General features: G+C 36.2%; 1 protein-coding gene across 2 annotated transcripts; it reads right to left on the reverse strand.

The window, feature by feature from the left end:
- Nucleotides 1-2,215: 2,215 nt before the first annotated feature.
- On the reverse strand, nt 2,216-19,101 carry LOC128156204 (inverted formin-2-like). 2 transcript variants are annotated; one of them, XM_052818253.1, is made up of 18 exons: nt 19,001-19,101; nt 17,569-17,736; nt 17,101-17,347; nt 16,633-16,748; nt 16,336-16,495; nt 16,164-16,237; nt 15,769-15,870; nt 15,524-15,606; nt 14,873-15,399; nt 14,479-14,597; nt 14,086-14,250; nt 13,529-13,786; nt 13,135-13,313; nt 12,696-12,816; nt 10,960-11,124; nt 10,624-10,732; nt 4,557-4,805; nt 2,216-4,313 (listed from the first exon to the last, which is right to left on the reverse strand). In XM_052818253.1, the coding sequence occupies exons 2-18, from the start codon at nt 17,671-17,673 to the stop codon at nt 3,586-3,588; spliced, it is 3,507 nt and encodes a 1,168-aa protein (XP_052674213.1). In that variant the 5' UTR covers nt 17,674-17,736; nt 19,001-19,101; the 3' UTR covers nt 2,216-3,585. The 2 variants fall into 2 exon arrangements, with proteins under 2 accessions (XP_052674213.1, XP_052674212.1); XM_052818252.1 differs by having other exon boundaries at nt 16,633-16,751.
- Between the last annotated feature and the right edge of the window lie 11 nt (nt 19,102-19,112).

A 19,112-nucleotide genomic window follows, 5' to 3' on the forward strand; every position in this document is an offset into this window, starting at 1 on the left:
ACATGTCTGTGTTTTTTTTTATTTTGTTTCTCTAACACTCAGAATTCAGCTGACTGGAGAGGACCCCTTTCCCACAATCTGGCGGTGTCGGGCTGTGTATAGGGGGCCTGACACAGCCAGTTTCCCGTATTCTTACCTGTACAACCTGCAATCAGCACGATCATCGATCTCTGATATTTGTCTTCGATTTCAGGTTGATTTGTGGCGCAGTTATTGCGTCATCAAGTGTTCATTGATAAGGGAGGTAACCCGGTGAAATCAAAGAGCAGGTGCGTGTAATCGTGAAGATTGGAGAAGATTTCTAACGAAACACTTGTAGAATAATTCCATATCACGACAAAAACACGCGTTTAGCAAAGATTTGTGTTTTGTTTAAGGGTAGAGGTAATAATTTATTGATACAGGGAGTAAATACTTCTGATTAATCCGAAGGTACAGTGACACTGCATACAGAGAGAGAGAGAGAGAGAGAGAGAGAGAGAGAGAGAGAGAGAGAGAGAGAGAGAGAGAGAAAGAGAGAGAGAGAGAGAGAGAGAGAGAGCAAGCAAGCATTGTGAGCAAATTCTGAATTTTATTCCTGTGAAAATTACATGACCATACCGTTAGTTACCTGGAACCAGCGTGTAAAGGAAATAAAGAAATAATTTGGGACCAAACAATCATCTCGTTATAATTTTTCCTGGGGAGCTCGTTATACCCGGAGGCCACTGTATGCATGCATGTGATCAATGTGGCTGTATGTATATATCGGAATTGCTTGATCCGGAGCGGAAAGTTGCTCGTTCAAATTCACGTTACAACAGTTCCAAAGTAGTGGAGTTCAATAATAGACGAAACATTGTCACATAGAGACAGGTATTTGGTAAAGTCTTCACGGCACTGAATGCAATACTACTGAAAATTGGAAACCCGTGTCTTACAGAATCGATGGCATTTCAATTCCTAGAACAATTAATTATAAAAGTGATCCACAATAGAAATAAAAATAAACTACAAAAACGTATTTCCTGAGTGATAATCTTTTAAAAAGCCCGTTAATTGGAAAGGTTCTAGGAGCTGTATGTTCCAGATGCTATCCGTGGCACCAGCCAAGGAGCCGCTGATCAAAGTTTTATATGGGAACCGTCATGACGATCGTTAGTACGAGATATAGGCCGCCGATACACGCCATCTTATAATTACTTCTGTACCAAACCAAAGGTCACAGGCGGGCAGAGATATATTCTAGTCCTATAGGAAATCCACCAGTCAGTCTGCACGGGATAAGTCCGGACTTACCTGTAATTCCTATTAACGCGTTTTCAATGTTTGTTGGATTATTAGAAAACGATTTCTCTTGTCTTCAAATTATGTAACACTCAGTGCAGTCTGCGGGTGGCATTCTGACAGGGATATTGGAATTCTGAGACTTTCACACCAAAGGACTCGCATAAATTAATCTCGTTTTTTTTTATGAAAAAAATTAAACCACAACATTTAAATCTAATTGCAACTTGTTATTTACGTATGTAATATTCTTTTTATAATCAAAGATGACAGAAACAGCGTTGATTCTTTTATTGAAGCTCAGTGAAATTCCAAAAAGCTACATATATACATTACAAATTCCTTATCCTCGCAGATTGTCACACAAGGGGAATAACTCTAATAGCTTGTCCTATTCTTCCAAGACGTTGTCTTTGGATCATAGCTATATCTCTGCAATCTCTCAGATCACTGCTACGACCACCAATCAAAATAAACATCGTAAATATCAATCATACAAACACGTGTAAAGGTAATTATAAACAATTGACAAGAAAAATACATTACAATAATAAATTAATAAAAAATTTGAAGTACAAAACTCCGAATATATCTTGTTTCGGAATGTGTGCATGAAAGAAGCAATACGTAATGTCTGAATGATGACGCTATATCGTAATACATAATGCAATGCTGAATAAGAAAAGGACCAACACTCCTATTGATTTAGATGCCTACAGCAAAACAAAATGACTGACAAAAAGCTTGACGTATAATGATGATTGAATGAATAATTATGGATAACCATTGAAAATTTAACGTATAGATGTTCCATTGTATAACAATAGTTGGATATTTTTAAATTACACATGTAAAAACAATACCATAAGTAGGACTAGCAGTGCACATACATAGATTTATGTGCATACAGATTTCATGCAAAACCTCAGGCCCCGCCGTCACCAACTTTCCTCAAGTCAATACTCAGCCTCAAATCTGAGATTTGACCTCAAATTTATTACTTTTCTTAACAGGATTTGAGTTGAGGAACGAGTTGAGGGATTTGAAAATTTTGGTGACGGTGGAGCCAGGAATACTGTTTACAACATGAAATGATAATACCAGTACTGTAAATTCCTAATTAAACGCGAGGAAATAATATCCGCATAAAATCGCGAAAAGCGCGTCTTGCGAATTTTAAAATCTCACTTTTAATTTTTGGACATATGTAAACTTTATGAAACTATAAAAAAAATCGGCATTTGCGATGTTATGTTCTCGCGATTTAATGGAAAACCGTTGAATTGCGGGATTAATCGCGTAAAATAAGGAATCTACAGTATATTGAGACAAATTGTGTTGGCTATATAAATATTGTACCTCCCTACAATGATGACTTGCTCTATTACAGTGCCATCTAACCTTTAAAAAATGACCTCAAAATCCAATCTGACATTTGGTTGTGACCTTCATCGTTATTTGATTAAATAATGAGTTTGTACAATTTACAATTCTTAGTAAACCTTGAAGCTTTGCAAAACAAAACACAGAGACAAGAGTCCTATGACTACACAAGCCCTGACAGATCTTGATTCCTATTGTATATAACTGACTAGTACCAAGGATCCAGAACCAATGAGGCATTATCTTATATTTATGTTTATATATACTCCCTGTCTTATATTTATGTTTATATATACTCCCTGTCTTATGTAAAGATATCCATACCATCTTTTCCAAATTTCTAATCTACATATTGTAAAGGTTTGCATGGGGAAAATTTACAAAAATTATAGAATGACTTTATTATTGCAAATACCAAAGTTATTATTATTATTCTGTTAAACATAATTGATATCGCTTAAAATACACCACAATTATCTGTTGCATAAAAATTTAACCCATGCAAACATTTTGATATATAAAATATTGACTATGAACTTTCATTACAAAAATAAATTTTACACACCCTGTTAAGTATACAAAAATCCAAAAGCTCATAGCAGAAAAAAAATCATTCAGATCTACAAATTAATTAGTTTATCACAAAGTTTGAAATATCACAGCTAAGCACAGTAAATCTTTTCTATTGCACCTATAACTAGAACTATCAAAATCACCACAACCAAAGAAAATCCGTATCTTCTGGAGATCATCTAGCTACAATGTACATCAAAAATATCCCCTTACAAAATGCTGATGCAAAAAAAAAATATCTGTATTAAATAAAGCACCAAATACTAGACATTAAAAATACTGAAAAAAGGAAAAAAAGTAATAAAATTGTAAAAGGAATCTGAACATCTTTGTGGTTTATCATTCTAATTTCTCTTTGTATTTTTACTTCACTGGTTTCAGAAGTCGAGATTTTTCACTTTTGAATCTCTTGTACTCCCGGGATGCGAACCTTTTCTCTGCTAATGCTGACACACTTTCCTTAACAGGGACATTTTCTTTGTCATCAGCAGTAGAGGCCTTCCTCCTGCCAAACATCCCAAACCGTTCTTTCTTTCCTTTCTGCGGCTCCGATTCAGGGGTATTTCGAGGTTTTAGCACCGCCCGTGATATCTTTGTAAAAAAATTGCTGACTGAGGATTTCCTTTCTGGTTTAGGTTTACCTGACATATTTTCACCTTGCGAGGTTGGACATGTTTCCGTCGGTAACTTAACGACCGGGCCATCCTGGAGACAACATATATTCTCCGTGTAGTCATACTTCTGCTGTTCCTCGTAGAATTTCACGTCTTCGAGGTCCACAGATTTCCCGTTATTCTCCAGGTTGAGGGACGTGATGTTACACATGCTCTCCGGTTCGGCCAGCGGAGCGGCGCCCTCGTCGTACATGGATTCCTGATGAATCAGCTCCTCATACTTCATCCACTTCTCCGTGATCAGAATAGAGTCAGTCAGGTCGCTACGACTACGGCTGTGACTCCGCCTCTTACTGCTGACCTTCATCTCCTCCACGCGTTTAGCGATAAGCGGCAGATCAGACAGCAGTTCAGGAGAGGCCTGCTTTATCGTCATCTCCTGCTCAAACTTTGGCTCATCCGACAATATGTCTGCAGCTATAAAGTGAATAGTTATATTTCCATAATATATATTCGTTTGAATGGGACGATAAACTCAATTAATACAATTTAATTTATTCTGATAAATAACAAGGGGGTATCCTTGATATTCAGAATATGAATGATATTTAGATTTTCAAACAATTACCATGCGTTACCAAAGTCAATATATAGTTTAGTTTTATCATAATTAACCTTTTGCAGTTTTATGATTCATTAAACCCAAAGGCTGACACTGACCTGAGCTGGTCCTGATATTGACGTGTTTGAGTGTTGGGGTCAGGAAGTCCTCGTCCATGACCTCTGACACGGGTCGCTGTCTGACTGGACTACCAATGAAGCTGATGTTACTGAACTCCAGAGCCTCGATGTCAGTGTCTGGGGTCGTGACCTCTGGCCTCACTACAGGGTGAAAGTTTCCATGGTGAAGGTCATCCAAGATTTTTTCCAGCACTTTATGTTTGTCTTCAAGTATAGAGGAACTTGCACCTAAAACAAAATACACAGTAAATAAAGTTGGTTGTCGTGAGCTTTTGGTTAAAATAAATATTTTACACTTATTGCATGCTGGTTTAATAGGAAAATGTGAAAATTTCCCCTGGAAAAATTATATTTCCTGAAGGGAACGCCTGAGAGAAATAGAGAATAAATTTTTTATCTCCTGAACGTTTGTTTATGATGCAGAACGACACGTGGGCTTCTAATTCTATTTAACACTTGTAAGCAAAAACATTGGGAATGTTTACAAGTTTCTCATATTTCAATATTTGAGTAACATAGTTTTCTGATATAAAAGGATCTAAAACGTTGATATAATCCTATAAAATTTTAAAATTAACTGATTAAATTGTATGCTAATCATTATGATTTTTTCATATGCATGGAATGAAAATTCATGTGGCTTCCAAAAGTGTTGGATATGATGAAAAAATATGACCATGAAAGGGAAATATTAAGTTTTACAGCCCTGTCACATGATTGTCTATTTCCAATCCGATAATGTGTCATTTAGAATTATTATAAATTGGTAATAATAATATTTTAAATTATATAAATATTGCCTTGCTTTGCATTTTATGAAGTCAAAACTGTTCCAACCCTCTTTATGAGTACAAAGAGCTAGAGCCACGAAGCATCAAAAATTGCCCTATCATTAAAAATTACCATATTTTGGTAAAATATAGGGTAGAATCTTAGCTTTTCATAACTGTTTTTCTTTTTTCGATATCTATTATAGTTTTTTATAAACAGAGTTTACAATATGGCATTGTTTTGATGAAGAATGTAGAACAAACGTCATTTTTGTTAAGTAACGTCATGAAATGATAAAACTACGTATAACTTGAATCTAATAAAATAAACAAAAAACAAATAAAATAATCATGTAGACATTATAATTAATTTATGAAAATAAATTTATTGATGAAAATAGCATAAAAAGCTTATTTACAATAAAGATTAAAAAATATTACAGGGACCAGTGCTGAAGGTCAATATAACGGCGGTACATGTAAATATGTCGGTGTCTTCAAAGTTCTTTTTTCTGCAATTTGAAACTGCATAAAGTAATGCTGATGATGCGCAATGTATAACTTTGAAATGTTTTATTTTCCCATTTTCCCTTGGGCTCACCGTGCGTTCATGTGCGCTCACCGTGCGTTTACTAGCGCTCTCCGCTCCGCTCAGTTCCGTTCCCGCTCATTGTACACAAAACGCCCACCGTGTGTTCACAAAGATTTCGCCTTGCGCTCGCTGCGTTCGTTAAGTGTTCACTTCTTGTTTAGTCAGATAATATTATATTTAGGCTTATAACAATACAAACATGTAGTTTATTGTTATTATTTCCTGATTACCAACGAAACACAATGTAACAATACCGCCCGGGGCACTCCGAATAAATCGTTCATCTTGCGTTCACATAGAGTACATATATCGTTCAACATTCACTTTGCGCTTGCGTTTGCGCTCTGCGTTCGCTCACAGTTCACAGTTCATAAGCGTTATCCAAATTCGGCTCAGAGTGCACTCGCCGTTCGTTTAGAGTGCACTCACTGTGCGATCACCGTTCAGAAACTGTTCAAGTGAAAAATAAAACCTTTTAGCGACTGTGTATATGTAATGGATATACTAGTATGCCGAAAGCAGTTCTGTATGAAATAATATAAAACAGTTTCGAGGCCCGTTATAGGGCCGAGAACAGTGATATTTTTCCATACGGAAGTGTTTGAGGCATATATAGTACTTAAATATCGTTGTTGATTCCTGAGACAGCCCGATTTTAAAGAATAACAGTATTTTAACCACTGGTAATGGTCTGATATTAAGAAGCTCTCTAATATATCGGACTGTCACAAGTACAACTTTTGACTGCTGGAACAAGGGAATTACATTACAGCAGTGTTTTAATGTTCATTAATTAAATGAAAAAAGAATATCGATTTCTTTAAAAATATTATTGAGTTAATTATTCCTTATAAATGCCATAACGTCTATTCATTTACATTTCATTTTTTCTAGTGATATTCATGTCCTTTGAGAATTGTTACAATTGATAAGCTATCCGTAAATGTCTTGAGAATTAAGATCATATTTCAGAGAGAAAGAGAAGAGGAGAGAGAGAGAGAGAGAGAGAGAGAGAGAGAGAGAGAGAATGTGGGTTTGTTATTTTGAAGCGAAGATAGGTTAAAATGAACATTTTTATTTAAAACACCAAGCAGTAGCACATAAATAAAGTCGTAAAATTGTCTTGAAAATTCGAATTCATAGCAAGCACGTAGAATTTGTGTTCTCATATATATAGATTTGTAGTGAACTCGGCCGTAAATCGATTTTTTTCAGAGGGTAGGGAAAGGGGGGGGGGGTTGAATGGAAACAAATACTGTTTTAAATCTCTCTGTACTCATCGTTCTTGTTTTGTTTTTTCTAAAGAAAGGGCCCGGCAATCTGAATTTTTTTCTATCTGCCATACAAGAAAAACTTAAATTAGATTTAATACGCATAAAATCATCAACGATGTTTTCAATCGAGAATTTTACAGGCAAAAGTAAGTCACCGATGTACACACATTTAGGGTGATTTTTTATTTTATTGGACAAATTATCAACAAAGACATCGCAATTAGGATTAGACTTCTATATAGTGCACATGCTGACAATGTATTCTAAGCTGTGTATACCAAAAGCCGTCTTCATCGAAACGGACACAATCGATCTTTTAAGAAAGGAGTGTAACTGCATGTAATGGTTTTGGAAATACATTGACCACGCGACGAATCAACACTGATCAACAGGTGGCTGATAAAGAAAAGACGTATGCATTGGCAAAATTTTTTATGCAATGGCTTAATATTCAATTACAGCTGTACTTAGGAATTAAATAATCAAGTTTTTTGACGGAATAAGTTAAGTTTATCATTTATGTACATGTTTACACGTGATGTCGACTGTCTTTCTCCCGCGGTATTCAGGAACACGTATTTGTGTAAAAAACTAGAGGTACTGTGAGCAAGCTCACAATTGATACCCCCCGCTAAGAAAAAATCATAACTCATGTATTTTTTCTATTATAGAAAATATTAGATGAATCTATTTCATCGTCCATTTTCTATAAATAACAACTGCTCTATTTTTTAAAACTATTAATGCTTATATGAGTACACAAACCAATTTCTATTCTTTAAATTCCATTTTAGTTCAAGTTAACTGTTAATGCATGAGGACATTTGCACCCTTATGTTAACAAACATGACTCGAATCAAACAAATTCCACATGTAAAGCAGCCACTTAATATAAACATTTTGAATTATTGGTATACTGGGCCCGATTTTTTTTTTAACAATGACCTTGAACTTCCTCAATTGACCTTTGGTCAAGGTCATGACACACTCAGGTTATAAGCATTCTAGATGTGAATTAAGAACTTCCAATATTTGTCCATTAGAAAGATATGGACTGGACACGAGTTTTACACTTTTCTGCAAGGGACCTTGGCCTTGCCCAAATGACCTTTTGTCAAGGTCATGACAAACCCGTAGGTCATAAGCAATCTTTGTGTGAACTGAGAACTTCCAATGTTTCTCCATAAGAAAGATATGGACCAGACAAGAATTTTGCACTTTTTTCTACCATTGACCTTGACCTTGTCCAAATGACCTTGGGTCAAGGTCATGACACACCCTTAGATCATAAGGAATTTTGTATGAAGTAAGAACTTCCAATGTTTCTCCATTAAAAAGATATTGACCAGACACGAATTTTGCACTTTTTCTGTCAGTGACCTTGACCTTGCCCGAATGACCTTGGGTTAAGGTCATGACACACCCTTATGTTATAAGCAATCTTTGTGTGAAATAAAAACTTCCAGTGTTTCTCTATAGGAAAGATATGGACCGGACACGAATTTTGCACTTTTTCTGTTGGTGACATTGACCTTGCCCGAATGACCTTGGTTCAAGGTCATGACACACCCTTAGGTCATAAGCAATCTTTGTGTGAAGTAAAAACTTCTAATGTTTCTCCATAGGAAAGATATGGACCGGACACGAATTTTGCACTTTTTCTGCCAGTGACCTTGACCTTGCCCGAATGACCTTGGTTCAAGGTCATGACACACCCTTAGGTCATAAGCAATTTTGTATGAAGTAAGAACTTCCAATGTTTCTCCATTAAAAAGATATGGACCGGACACGAATTTTGCACTTTTTCTGTCAGTGACCTTGACCTTGCCCGTATGACCTTGGGTTAAGGTCATGACACACCCTTATGTTATAAGCAATCTTTGTGTGAAATAAAAACTTCCAGTGTTTCTCTATAAGAAAGATATGGACCGGACACGAATTTTGCACTTTTTCTGTTGGTGACCTTGACCTTGCCCGAATGACCTTGGTTCAAGGTCATGACACACCCTTAGGTCATAAGCAATCTTTGTGTGAAGTAAAAACTTCTAATGTTTCTCCATAAGAAAGATATGGACCGGACACGAATTTTGCACTTTTTCTGCCAGTGACCTTGACCTTGCCCGAATGACCTTGGTTCAAGGTCATGACACACCCTTAGGTCATAAGCAATCTTTGTGTGAAGTAAGAACTTCTAATGTTTCTCCATAAGAAAGATATGGACCGGACACGAATCGAACAGACAGACGGACAGACGGACGGACGGACGGACGGACGGACGGACAGACGGACAAGGTGATTCCTATATACCCCCCCAAACTTCGTTTGCGGGGGGTATAAAAATCGCTTGCATCTTTCCTTTCGTTTAATGCATTTCACCGGCGTTTGACAAAAAACCCACAACCAGCTACTTAAACATGTTATCACTTTTTCTACATAAAGGTATAGGAATATATATATTTACTTACGTACGGATACAATGTTAACTTTGCCAATTTAATTTTTTTTCTGTTTGTTAGCAATGTTCATGTATCTAATATTCTACTGCAATTGAATAATACCGTGGTACATAGAAATAATGCTTTTTAAAAATGCAGACTTTACTGGTAAATTCTTTTGGCAAAATACTAAAAGAACTCAAGATTCCATGTACAGATTCAACTGACGTCGCAAACGTCAAACTATGACGTCATTGATGATGCACGATGTAAGCATGAATACACAGTATAAAATTACTAGATAAAACATGTTTAAGTTCAAATTATATGCATTTCTTCCTCAAATATTTGATAAAATGATGATTTTGTAAATAATCACAAATAATTCTTTATCATTTTTAATTAAATTCTGCTATTTCAATAAAAAGGAAGCAAATAATTACCCTAAAATAGAGTGGTCAGTTTTATTTTCTGTTACTAAAATTTTCAAAATTTGTAAAATACACATTGGCCACACTTGAGTACCTCTACGAAATTTTGCAGGCAGAAGCTTTTATGCTATATCTCTCAGTTTTAAAAGTTTCAAAGAGGTACTCAAGTGTGGCCACATTCAAATTTGGGAAATACTGCAGTAAAATCTACAATTTTCAGCTATTTTTAACGATCATAGTATGTTTGATGATGCGCATATGCTAAACGGTGGGGCCGAAGTGAAAAAAATTCATATGCATAGAAGCAGAATTTTGTGCCCTACATTATAAGTAATTACAATTTGCATTGTTTCAAACTTGAGTTTTGTGAAAAATTTAAGGCACATTTTGATGCTTCGTGGCTCTAGCTCTTTGGTAATCATTGATAAATTAATTCCAGAAAAAATAAAATTATTAGAAATGAAGTAAATACATATATTTCAAATCAAAAACTTGAATTCATTTTATGCTTCTGTACAAGCAACATTTTGCGAAGACGTCATACCTGCATCTTTTCCAAACTCCAATGCTAAAAATCTGTTTTTGACATGAAATTTGATCTGGTCATTTTTCTTCTTTGCCAGTTGACTTTGTTTGTAAAATGTCGTGTTGTCCTACAATTATAGATACATCTCACTCAAACACTTTTCCAGCAGCAAAAGAAGATCATTGTATTTTATTCACTGTAGTTACACAGAGGAAAATGTATGAAAGTTTTCTAACATCTAAAATAAGGGTTACATATGAAAATTAATAATGATTGTAATACCATTAGAAAAATAACAAAAATATTCTGAAATCTGCATAGCTTTTTACTTTTACTCTCAAGCATAAAACTCACATTTTGGCACCTCTTGATTTGTTTACAGAAGCGGTGCAGACACTGTAGTGTGGTCTCTAGATCAAAGTTGTGCTGGTCCTCGCAAAAGAAGTGGGCCATTTTCTGGGTCACTGTCCTCAGCTGATTGGTGGCACTCTGTATGGTCAGCAAATCTAGCTTCACCTCCTACAGAACATAATCACAAAGACTGACTAGAATTCCTTCCATATTTAGACAAAATATGCTGAAGGATTGCAAATATATATACATTTTTCATGCAATGTGGTCTTGATTATCGAGATGTTTGACAATTGCAGAATGAAAAATATACATACAATTAAACACAGTTTGTCTATGTAATGTTCAATGGTATTTACATCACGATAATACCGTAATCCGGTGAATATAATACGCACTTTTTTCCAAGCATTTTTTACCACGAGAAAGGGGTGCGTATTATACATCCCTATAGGATTTGGACATATTTTTTCCCTAGGTGAAACACCGGATATCATACTACAGTATTACCTATGCTTTTCACAGACAAGACTGATACCCCGCTATACATCGTAACATTACTTCATTGCCACATATATATTATTATTTAACCCTTAGAAAACCATTGTTATAGCATGTAATTAAAGAAAATGTATACTTTAAGTCTGTTAATAAATAAACTGTTTCAAAATGGCCTTTAAAAATTAAATTGAACTGTCTATTCTTTATCTCCGTGTACGCCGCCATTACTGTTGTTAATAATAGAATGCGAGCTTTGATGGACACGTGCTATTTGTAACCGATCTTTGAAAACAGCTTACACATCATGTGGCTCATTTTTAACCATTTTCATGTAATGCTAATTGATTTGATTATGAGTATAAATAATTCTATAACCTATTCCGGTAATTGAAGCCATTGTTGTGCTCCCCTACCGCTAACGCTTGACACCTTGGGTATCTCTGTCACTCCCCTTAGGCTATAAGTGTACTATACACAACACAACTATTTGTGCACATATTTTATCATGTTCCAGGCCTCTAATTGATCACTTTGATAGGAATTATTTAAGAATTTAATTAGGTCTGTTTATGATCTTCCTACCCGTGTACACTGTCCGTTTTTCACTACACTTACATATTACGCTTGTTGAAAGTAGTTGATTTTATTTACGGTAGAATATTTAATACTATGTCTATTTAAAACATTGATTATGAAATAAAGATATTACTGCGATGTATTCGTTACAATAAATCAGTTTCTAAGAAAATATTGTGTTTTTCTTATTCCCGGTAGCGTATTCCCGCGATGAAGTTTCAAGCGTGCATACAAAGTATAACTGCTTTGTTGATACTCAGGATTACCGTTTGGTCAATTTTTTTGATGCGTATTATACATCCTAGCAAGTTTTTTTCCACCACTTTCAGACCCAAACTTGGGGGTGCGTATTGTACACTACTGCGTATTATATTCACCGGATTACGGTACCCCACAAATAATGTTCTCTTTTGTTGCACTGTCAAAGCTCTTTCCCATTCTTGGGGTCATGTATATTTTGTATAAGAATCTCATGTCTAACTCTTAAGATGTCATACTATACACAAGTACACCTGAACCTCTCTGCAGGTAAATCATATACAACAGCTGAGAGGGTACTGATGTTGTATGCAGTTAATACCTACAGTGCATTAATGATATATACAATGTACATGTATGCAATTTATACCCAGCAGGTATACAGTATCTGAGAGGTTACAAACCTCGATGAAGATGTGGAACCTCTGTCGGAGCTTGATGTTGGCAGTGACTAGGTGACTGATGAACCGGCACAGCTGTTTATTGAACTTGTTAATCTCATTCTTGATATCTATCAGCGTAGATCTAAATAGTTGGAAAAAATTCCATATACATTGAACAAGAAATAGACATCAAGAGTATACAGATATCACTATTAATAGTACAACATATATACTGAATTTCATTTGTTTTTTTAATCATAAAGGACTATTATTTAATTTGATTCAAATGACTAATTTCTTTTATGAATTTATTTATTTATTTTCAAAGTAAAATGACCATCATTTTGATCTATTTCATTCTTATTTCTACATTTGACTCTGAGTTGAAGTGACATGCAATGAGATCTGTACATATCTCGGTAATGACCAATGTTACTTTGTACAGTGATCAGCGACTTACAGCGAGATCTTATCAATCTGTACCATCTCGGTGATGACCTTGAGCATGGAGTCATCCTTGTCGTTGGCGACCTTGACCAGATGGTGGAGCAGGGACAGGTTGGGGACCCCTGACTTGACCTCCATCAGTCGCTCAAAGCTGGACAGCTTGATCCCTGCTGCGTCCCCCTGTAGACTACCCTGTATATATAATACAGAACAATGTCACCTTAATGGGCTTATAATCTCAGCCCTGCACAGAGCAATGGCATCTATGTGGGGACTTATACCTAGAAGTGAGATCTGAGACAAGAAATTCTTTTATTTGATTCAAATGGAAAAATTACTATATAAGTAGAAGTTTCAAATCAAATGAGCTGGAAGTTTTCTTTAAAGACAATTAGAGACAGACTTACATAGTTCAAGAAATTCCCGGCACACAACAGGAAGTGAAGGAACTGCTTAAACTGTTGGTTTTCCAGCACCGCCTTACACACATTAGTGAGCGAGTTGAGCGAGACTTTGAGTTTGTCCAGACTTGCAGTGGACTCCGCCTTGATGAGGTGACCCTCGATCAGAACAAGATAGTCGGGAATGTCTGCCAGTAACAGAACAAACTGCTCCGGCATCCCCAGCTGTAGTCGTCTTCCCTCATACTTCTGTAGCATCCTTATCTACAAGTTTTTATTCAACAGTAATGTAAATGTGTACATACTTAATGAGGATCACAGACTTTCCACTAATCTACATACATGTACATGTACGTACACAACAATCAAATGACTAGAGTTACAAAAAAATTTATTAAAACCCATCATTGCTTAATAATATCTATAAAATCTCATTAGTTCACATCATGTTTGATCTTTCTTCTGAAAATACAAATTTTCCATACTCAACGTGGTATTTTTTTCTTTGTAAAGAAAGTACCATTAACTAGACCATTAGATACTAGCAGAGAGCTGGTTCGTACCTCCTCTGCATCAGGCAGCACTTTCATCAGGTACTGTAGGGTCGGCAGACTAATCACCTCGGGGTTCCCCTTCTCTAGGCTCTCTATCAGCTTCTCCGGACCAATCTCCATCCGACTCAGGAACAGGTTGATGTTCTGCCGCGTGGTCGAGTTCAACAGCACTATCTGATATATCAGAACAGGAAATCTTTCTTTACTTTTATCTTTATTGACATATAATGAAGTGGACCAAATCTACAAACTTTACACTGTTGTCTAGGCTAAAAAAAATATCTAAATAAAGTTTTTCTTTGATTCCTTTTTAAAACTTAAGATGGCAACCATAATTCTGATAGACCAGTGATACATATCAGCTTGTTTTTGTGACATCAAGGAAGTTAGACACAGCCTTACCTCACTGACTTCCTCATACTGGTGCTCCCCCTGATGGAACATGGCCTCCAGCTGACCAAAGTCTGGGGCAGCTCCCTTCATCTCAGCAGACAGTGCCCACAGGCAGCCCTTGTACCTGTCTAAACAAGATCAAAGGGCACATGTAAGTCATAGAAATGGTGTCAGTAGGTCAAACATTTTGTATGAGATGAACAAATAATTGTTACAGTTTATAATTATTATAACTGACCATACTAAAGTGCACATATGTTGACAAAGGACACATTCATTATCAAAACTAAGTCTGTTAATTTGCAATCGAACAATCAAATTGCATTGGTTACATAATTCATATCAAATCATACATGTAAATATCCAAAGAATCAGTAGTGACTATTACAGTATAAATATATACCTATGGTCTCGTCTGCTATTTTGACCCAGGGCACATTCTTCATCTTTTTGGAGGGTGGTGGCAGGGGTGGCCTCTTGATGCGGTACCTGCGCTGTAGGGCTGATTTGTTTGTGGGGGTGTTACTCATGTTAGCACTGTCGTCGGTGAAGGACACGTTGTCATACTGAGTCTGATCCATGTACGCAATAACGTCCACTACGTTATTGAACTTACTGTACAATGGATCTCGGTTGTGAGTCAGTTCCACACCTGTGTCGTTCTCAAACTTACACGGGTCCAGATTTCTGTGTGATATTTGTCGTAGATTGGCGGCACTCATTTGATGAGCCGGCCCCGGGGCTGGGTCCGGGTTAGGGATCTGTGACCTGGATTGGTAGGACTGGATGTACTGAAGGCCTTTGTTGACATGATCCGGAAGGCTGGCCAGATCCATATCTGGAGTCTCCACACAGCCCGGAACTTGGTTCGACTCACAGGCATGGACAGACTGATGGACCAAGTTGTCTATTTGTTTCCACATCTTTGTGCTGAAAAATGTTCGTATTTAAAACCTGATTTCATTCAACATAAGAAGATACATGAAATTTAAAGTAAAACAAAATCAAAAATCATTTCAACCCGTTTATCAACAAATCACTATGCATATCTTACCTGTTTTTAGTGTAAACCTTTTCAATGGCCAACAAGTCTTGTAAAATATTCAGGAATGACACCATTTTGGGAGTACCAAAAATCTATAGGACCAAAAAAACAAATCATTTATCAATAAGATTATATTAGCCATGCCTTATAGTGTGTTTTATTTTTACGCATAGAATGTAATATGAAGTGAGCCTGGCACTGAGTGTGACAGCTGTGTGGATGGAACAGTGAGCACGAGTGGACTCAGTGAGTACCTTGCACTGAATGAGTTCTATTAGGTCCTCGGGGCTGTTAAAGTCCACTTCATTCTGCTCATTCAGCCTCTCCTCATCCTCGTGTTTCTTCTCATGAAATACCTACAATAACTGGCTTGTTAAAATTTGTATCGTCTAACAATGTGCATCTTAATGACATAATGACATGCATCATAAATCTTCATCAATAATAGTAATATGCATGCATTTAAACTAAAAAATAAGCTTATATAAAAGAGGATTCAATGTACCACAAAGATACTTTGTTCTTTTTCAAAGCAAAATCTTTCTCTTTTTACATCAATTAAACAAAGCCCGAAATGAAACCAAAAAATGTTGACATAGAAATGTAAATCAAAAATTCATCAGCTTAGCAGATGTGAGCGTGGACAGACCTGTAGCTGGAGATGAAGATCACTGTCTACTTCCTCTTTACGCAGAAAGTTCAGAACATCTAACAAGTTCAAACCTACAAAAAAGAAATCAGGAAGGTGTTAAACCAAAAACAATTAACAAATAGAGATGTTGAAATTCTCAGCAGATGACAAAAAGGCGGGCTTTTCTCACCAATGAACTCATTCCTGGTCCGATTTCTCTCCTGTAGGTCAGGTGTACAGTTAATGATGCAGTTAATGAAGGTCAGTATAGCCGTTTTATGGGGGACGGTCTCAGCGGCCTTCAATTCATTGACCACAGCACTGAATCTGTGGGTCTGGTCTGTCTCCCTCTAAAATATAAGGATTCTACAATAACTCATCCAAACACTTTACAGAAGTAACTTGCAAAGATAAGATAATTTTTCTTAAACTACTGATTATTTTTGTCAATTTTGAAGATTACTTTAGAAATATAAACACAACCAACCTTCAGTGTACTTAAGGCATTCATCACATTGTTATATCCTGTGTTGTTATAGGAGCACAGTGCAGCCAGAATCTCATACACCTGTTTCTTGGGATGAGTGTTGTTCATGTTCAGTGCTGCTTAAAAATCAAACAGCAATCTACATTATTTTGTCTGCATAGTACTGAAAGTACCAAAACATTAAAAGATTTGATTTCTCATTCATAACAAATCAATCATAACTAACACAGTTCAACAAACATAGCCAAGTTCAGATATCCATTTCATAGAAAATATTTGCACTGATATTAACTTATTCATGTTATTACTATACATGTACTATATTTATAACATCTTTTTTTCTCACAATCACAATCCATCTCAGCTACCTGATATAAATTTAATCAACACTAACATAGGATGATTTTAATGGTGTAGTGATAAGTTTGACTAAAGTCAAGCTCCTAATATGAATCCATATACACTAACCTAGAATAAGTTTGGCGGTGTAGTGGTCGTGTTTGACCATGAAGTCCAGCCCCACGCTGGTGTTGAGTATGGCCCGGATACAGGACACACAGTCCAGCTGTAGGATTGCATCCGAGAAGCTGGTGAATCCCTTTCCCGCCATCTCACAGAGAGAGTTAAGCATGATGTCTAGTCCATCACGCTCCAGGTAATCCCGCAGCCAGGCCTCTGATGTGTTCTCCAGCCGAAGCCGCAGGGCGTAAAACATCTATAGGGAGTATCAAAAACATCCCTCACAATGAAATCTGCTGCAATGAGCCTTTTCATTGCTTCAAAATAATCACTTATTTGTCAAATACATGTAATGTCCTACACCCTGGGTGAAACCCAAAATAGAGCAAGAAGAAAACAAATTTGTTTTTAAACAATATGGCCATTAAGAAAAATTTTAACTACTGCTGCAAAGAACAGGGACAAGCAACTACTGACCTTGACCGAAGGAGAGCTGTGGGATAAGGTGATACATTTCTCCGGAGACGCATTCTTCATCTGAGCCTCCAACTCACACAACACAAAATCTCGGGGGTCTTCCATCTTAGTTTATTTTCTAGAAATTCACCTTACTGAGTAATCATCTTGATGTCTGGTCCTATAAAACTGCAATAAAACAGGAAAACCATGTCCATGATAAACACTGTACACAGTCTTTTACTCAGTTTTACACTCTGTGAATAAATGAGCACATGTGTACTCAAAGCACATTGTATAATTTGATTCAGGATATCATATCAGTTTTTTAAACAAATGTAACAACTATTCAAATGATCAATGATGCAAAAATCATCTGTACAAGATTGTCTTATGGACAAATAACATCATTACAATGATTGCATGGATGTTTTTCATCCACTCCACATTAGATGTAAACAGCTGGTAAACCAAGCTGAACAGTCAGCACTGAACAGTAAACAGAGTCCACCTCTACTGTTCCAAGGAAATCCCACCCGTGGGTTAATAACAAGTGTGGATTCACCAAATTGGCATTATTGACATAAGTCAGGTAGAGAACATGCTGTCAGGCTCCTGATTTACCTGTTCTGTCTCACCTGTCCAATTAAATTCACCTGGGGGTACAAGCCAGGTGCTTAGTAATGATGTAACTGTTTGGTTTATTAGAGGGTCGGCTAAACAACTGTGTCAGAACTGGTCAGCTCTATCATTTTGATCAAAACACATAGTTGGGTGCTTGCCTTTGACCTTAGTTAATTCATACAAAACATGTGTAAATCTTATCATCTCTTGCTTTTAGTTAAAACAAAATTATGATATGTCATAAAATTACACTTAAACTTTGTAACTATCAACATAATATAGAGACACTTTCAAATTGCATTTCATTTTCTCGATGTTGTCAATCGCAAGACAGTAAGACAGTGTATAAAATTTGACTTAAGTCTAAGACTGCTTCATGATCTGGCCTCCTGATGACTTAATTTGTATCATTTGCTGTATCACTGAAAATTTGTGTTTTATTTACTTGTGCATACGATATAACATGCAATGATAAAAAAGGGATCGAATTTTTCATAGTGACAGGGACAATTTCACAAATAAACATTTAGATTTATCATGTATATGGTCACAAAATCAAGGGAATTTATTAATCTTAATCTAAATTGTATTCGTACTACGAAGCTCAAATGAAAGGTATTTGATATAATCATATGTCTCAATCACTTCTCAATAAATCTTAATTTTAAGTTAAAACGCAAATCAAGACATGACTATCATATAAAATATGCCTTTATGGCCATATGTCATGTAAAATATCCTTCGCAAAAAGTATTGCATTTATGACTATGTCAACAAATTCGCGCAATTTAAAAAAGTAGAAATGAGACAAACGTGAACAGTAATTTACCTTGAAGGATCAGACGATCAAAAGCTGTGATCTTCGCAGAACCATGATGACTCACTCTTTGAAAATCGCGGGTAATTTAACCAATTTATGGTTGTCGTAAAAAAAAAATGGT

This window comes from Crassostrea angulata, chromosome 7 (assembly GCF_025612915.1).
Source record: "Crassostrea angulata isolate pt1a10 chromosome 7, ASM2561291v2, whole genome shotgun sequence".
In the NCBI taxonomy this organism is placed as follows: domain Eukaryota; kingdom Metazoa; phylum Mollusca; class Bivalvia; order Ostreida; family Ostreidae; genus Magallana; species Magallana angulata.

Excerpts from the sequence above, each read along its gene's own strand:
- LOC128156204 (XM_052818252.1), bottom strand. The coding sequence starts at position 17,673 with ATGGAAGACCCCCGAGATTTTGTGTTGTGTGAGTTGGAGGCTCAGATG. Across the intron at positions 15,871-16,163 it reads ATCTTCATCTCCAGCTACAG|GTATTTCATGAGAAGAAACA; the intron begins GTCTGTCCACGC and ends CAGTTATTGTAG. Across the intron at positions 11,125-12,695 it reads GGTTCCACATCTTCATCGAG|GAGGTGAAGCTAGATTTGCT; the intron begins GTTTGTAACCTC and ends TATGTTCTGTAG.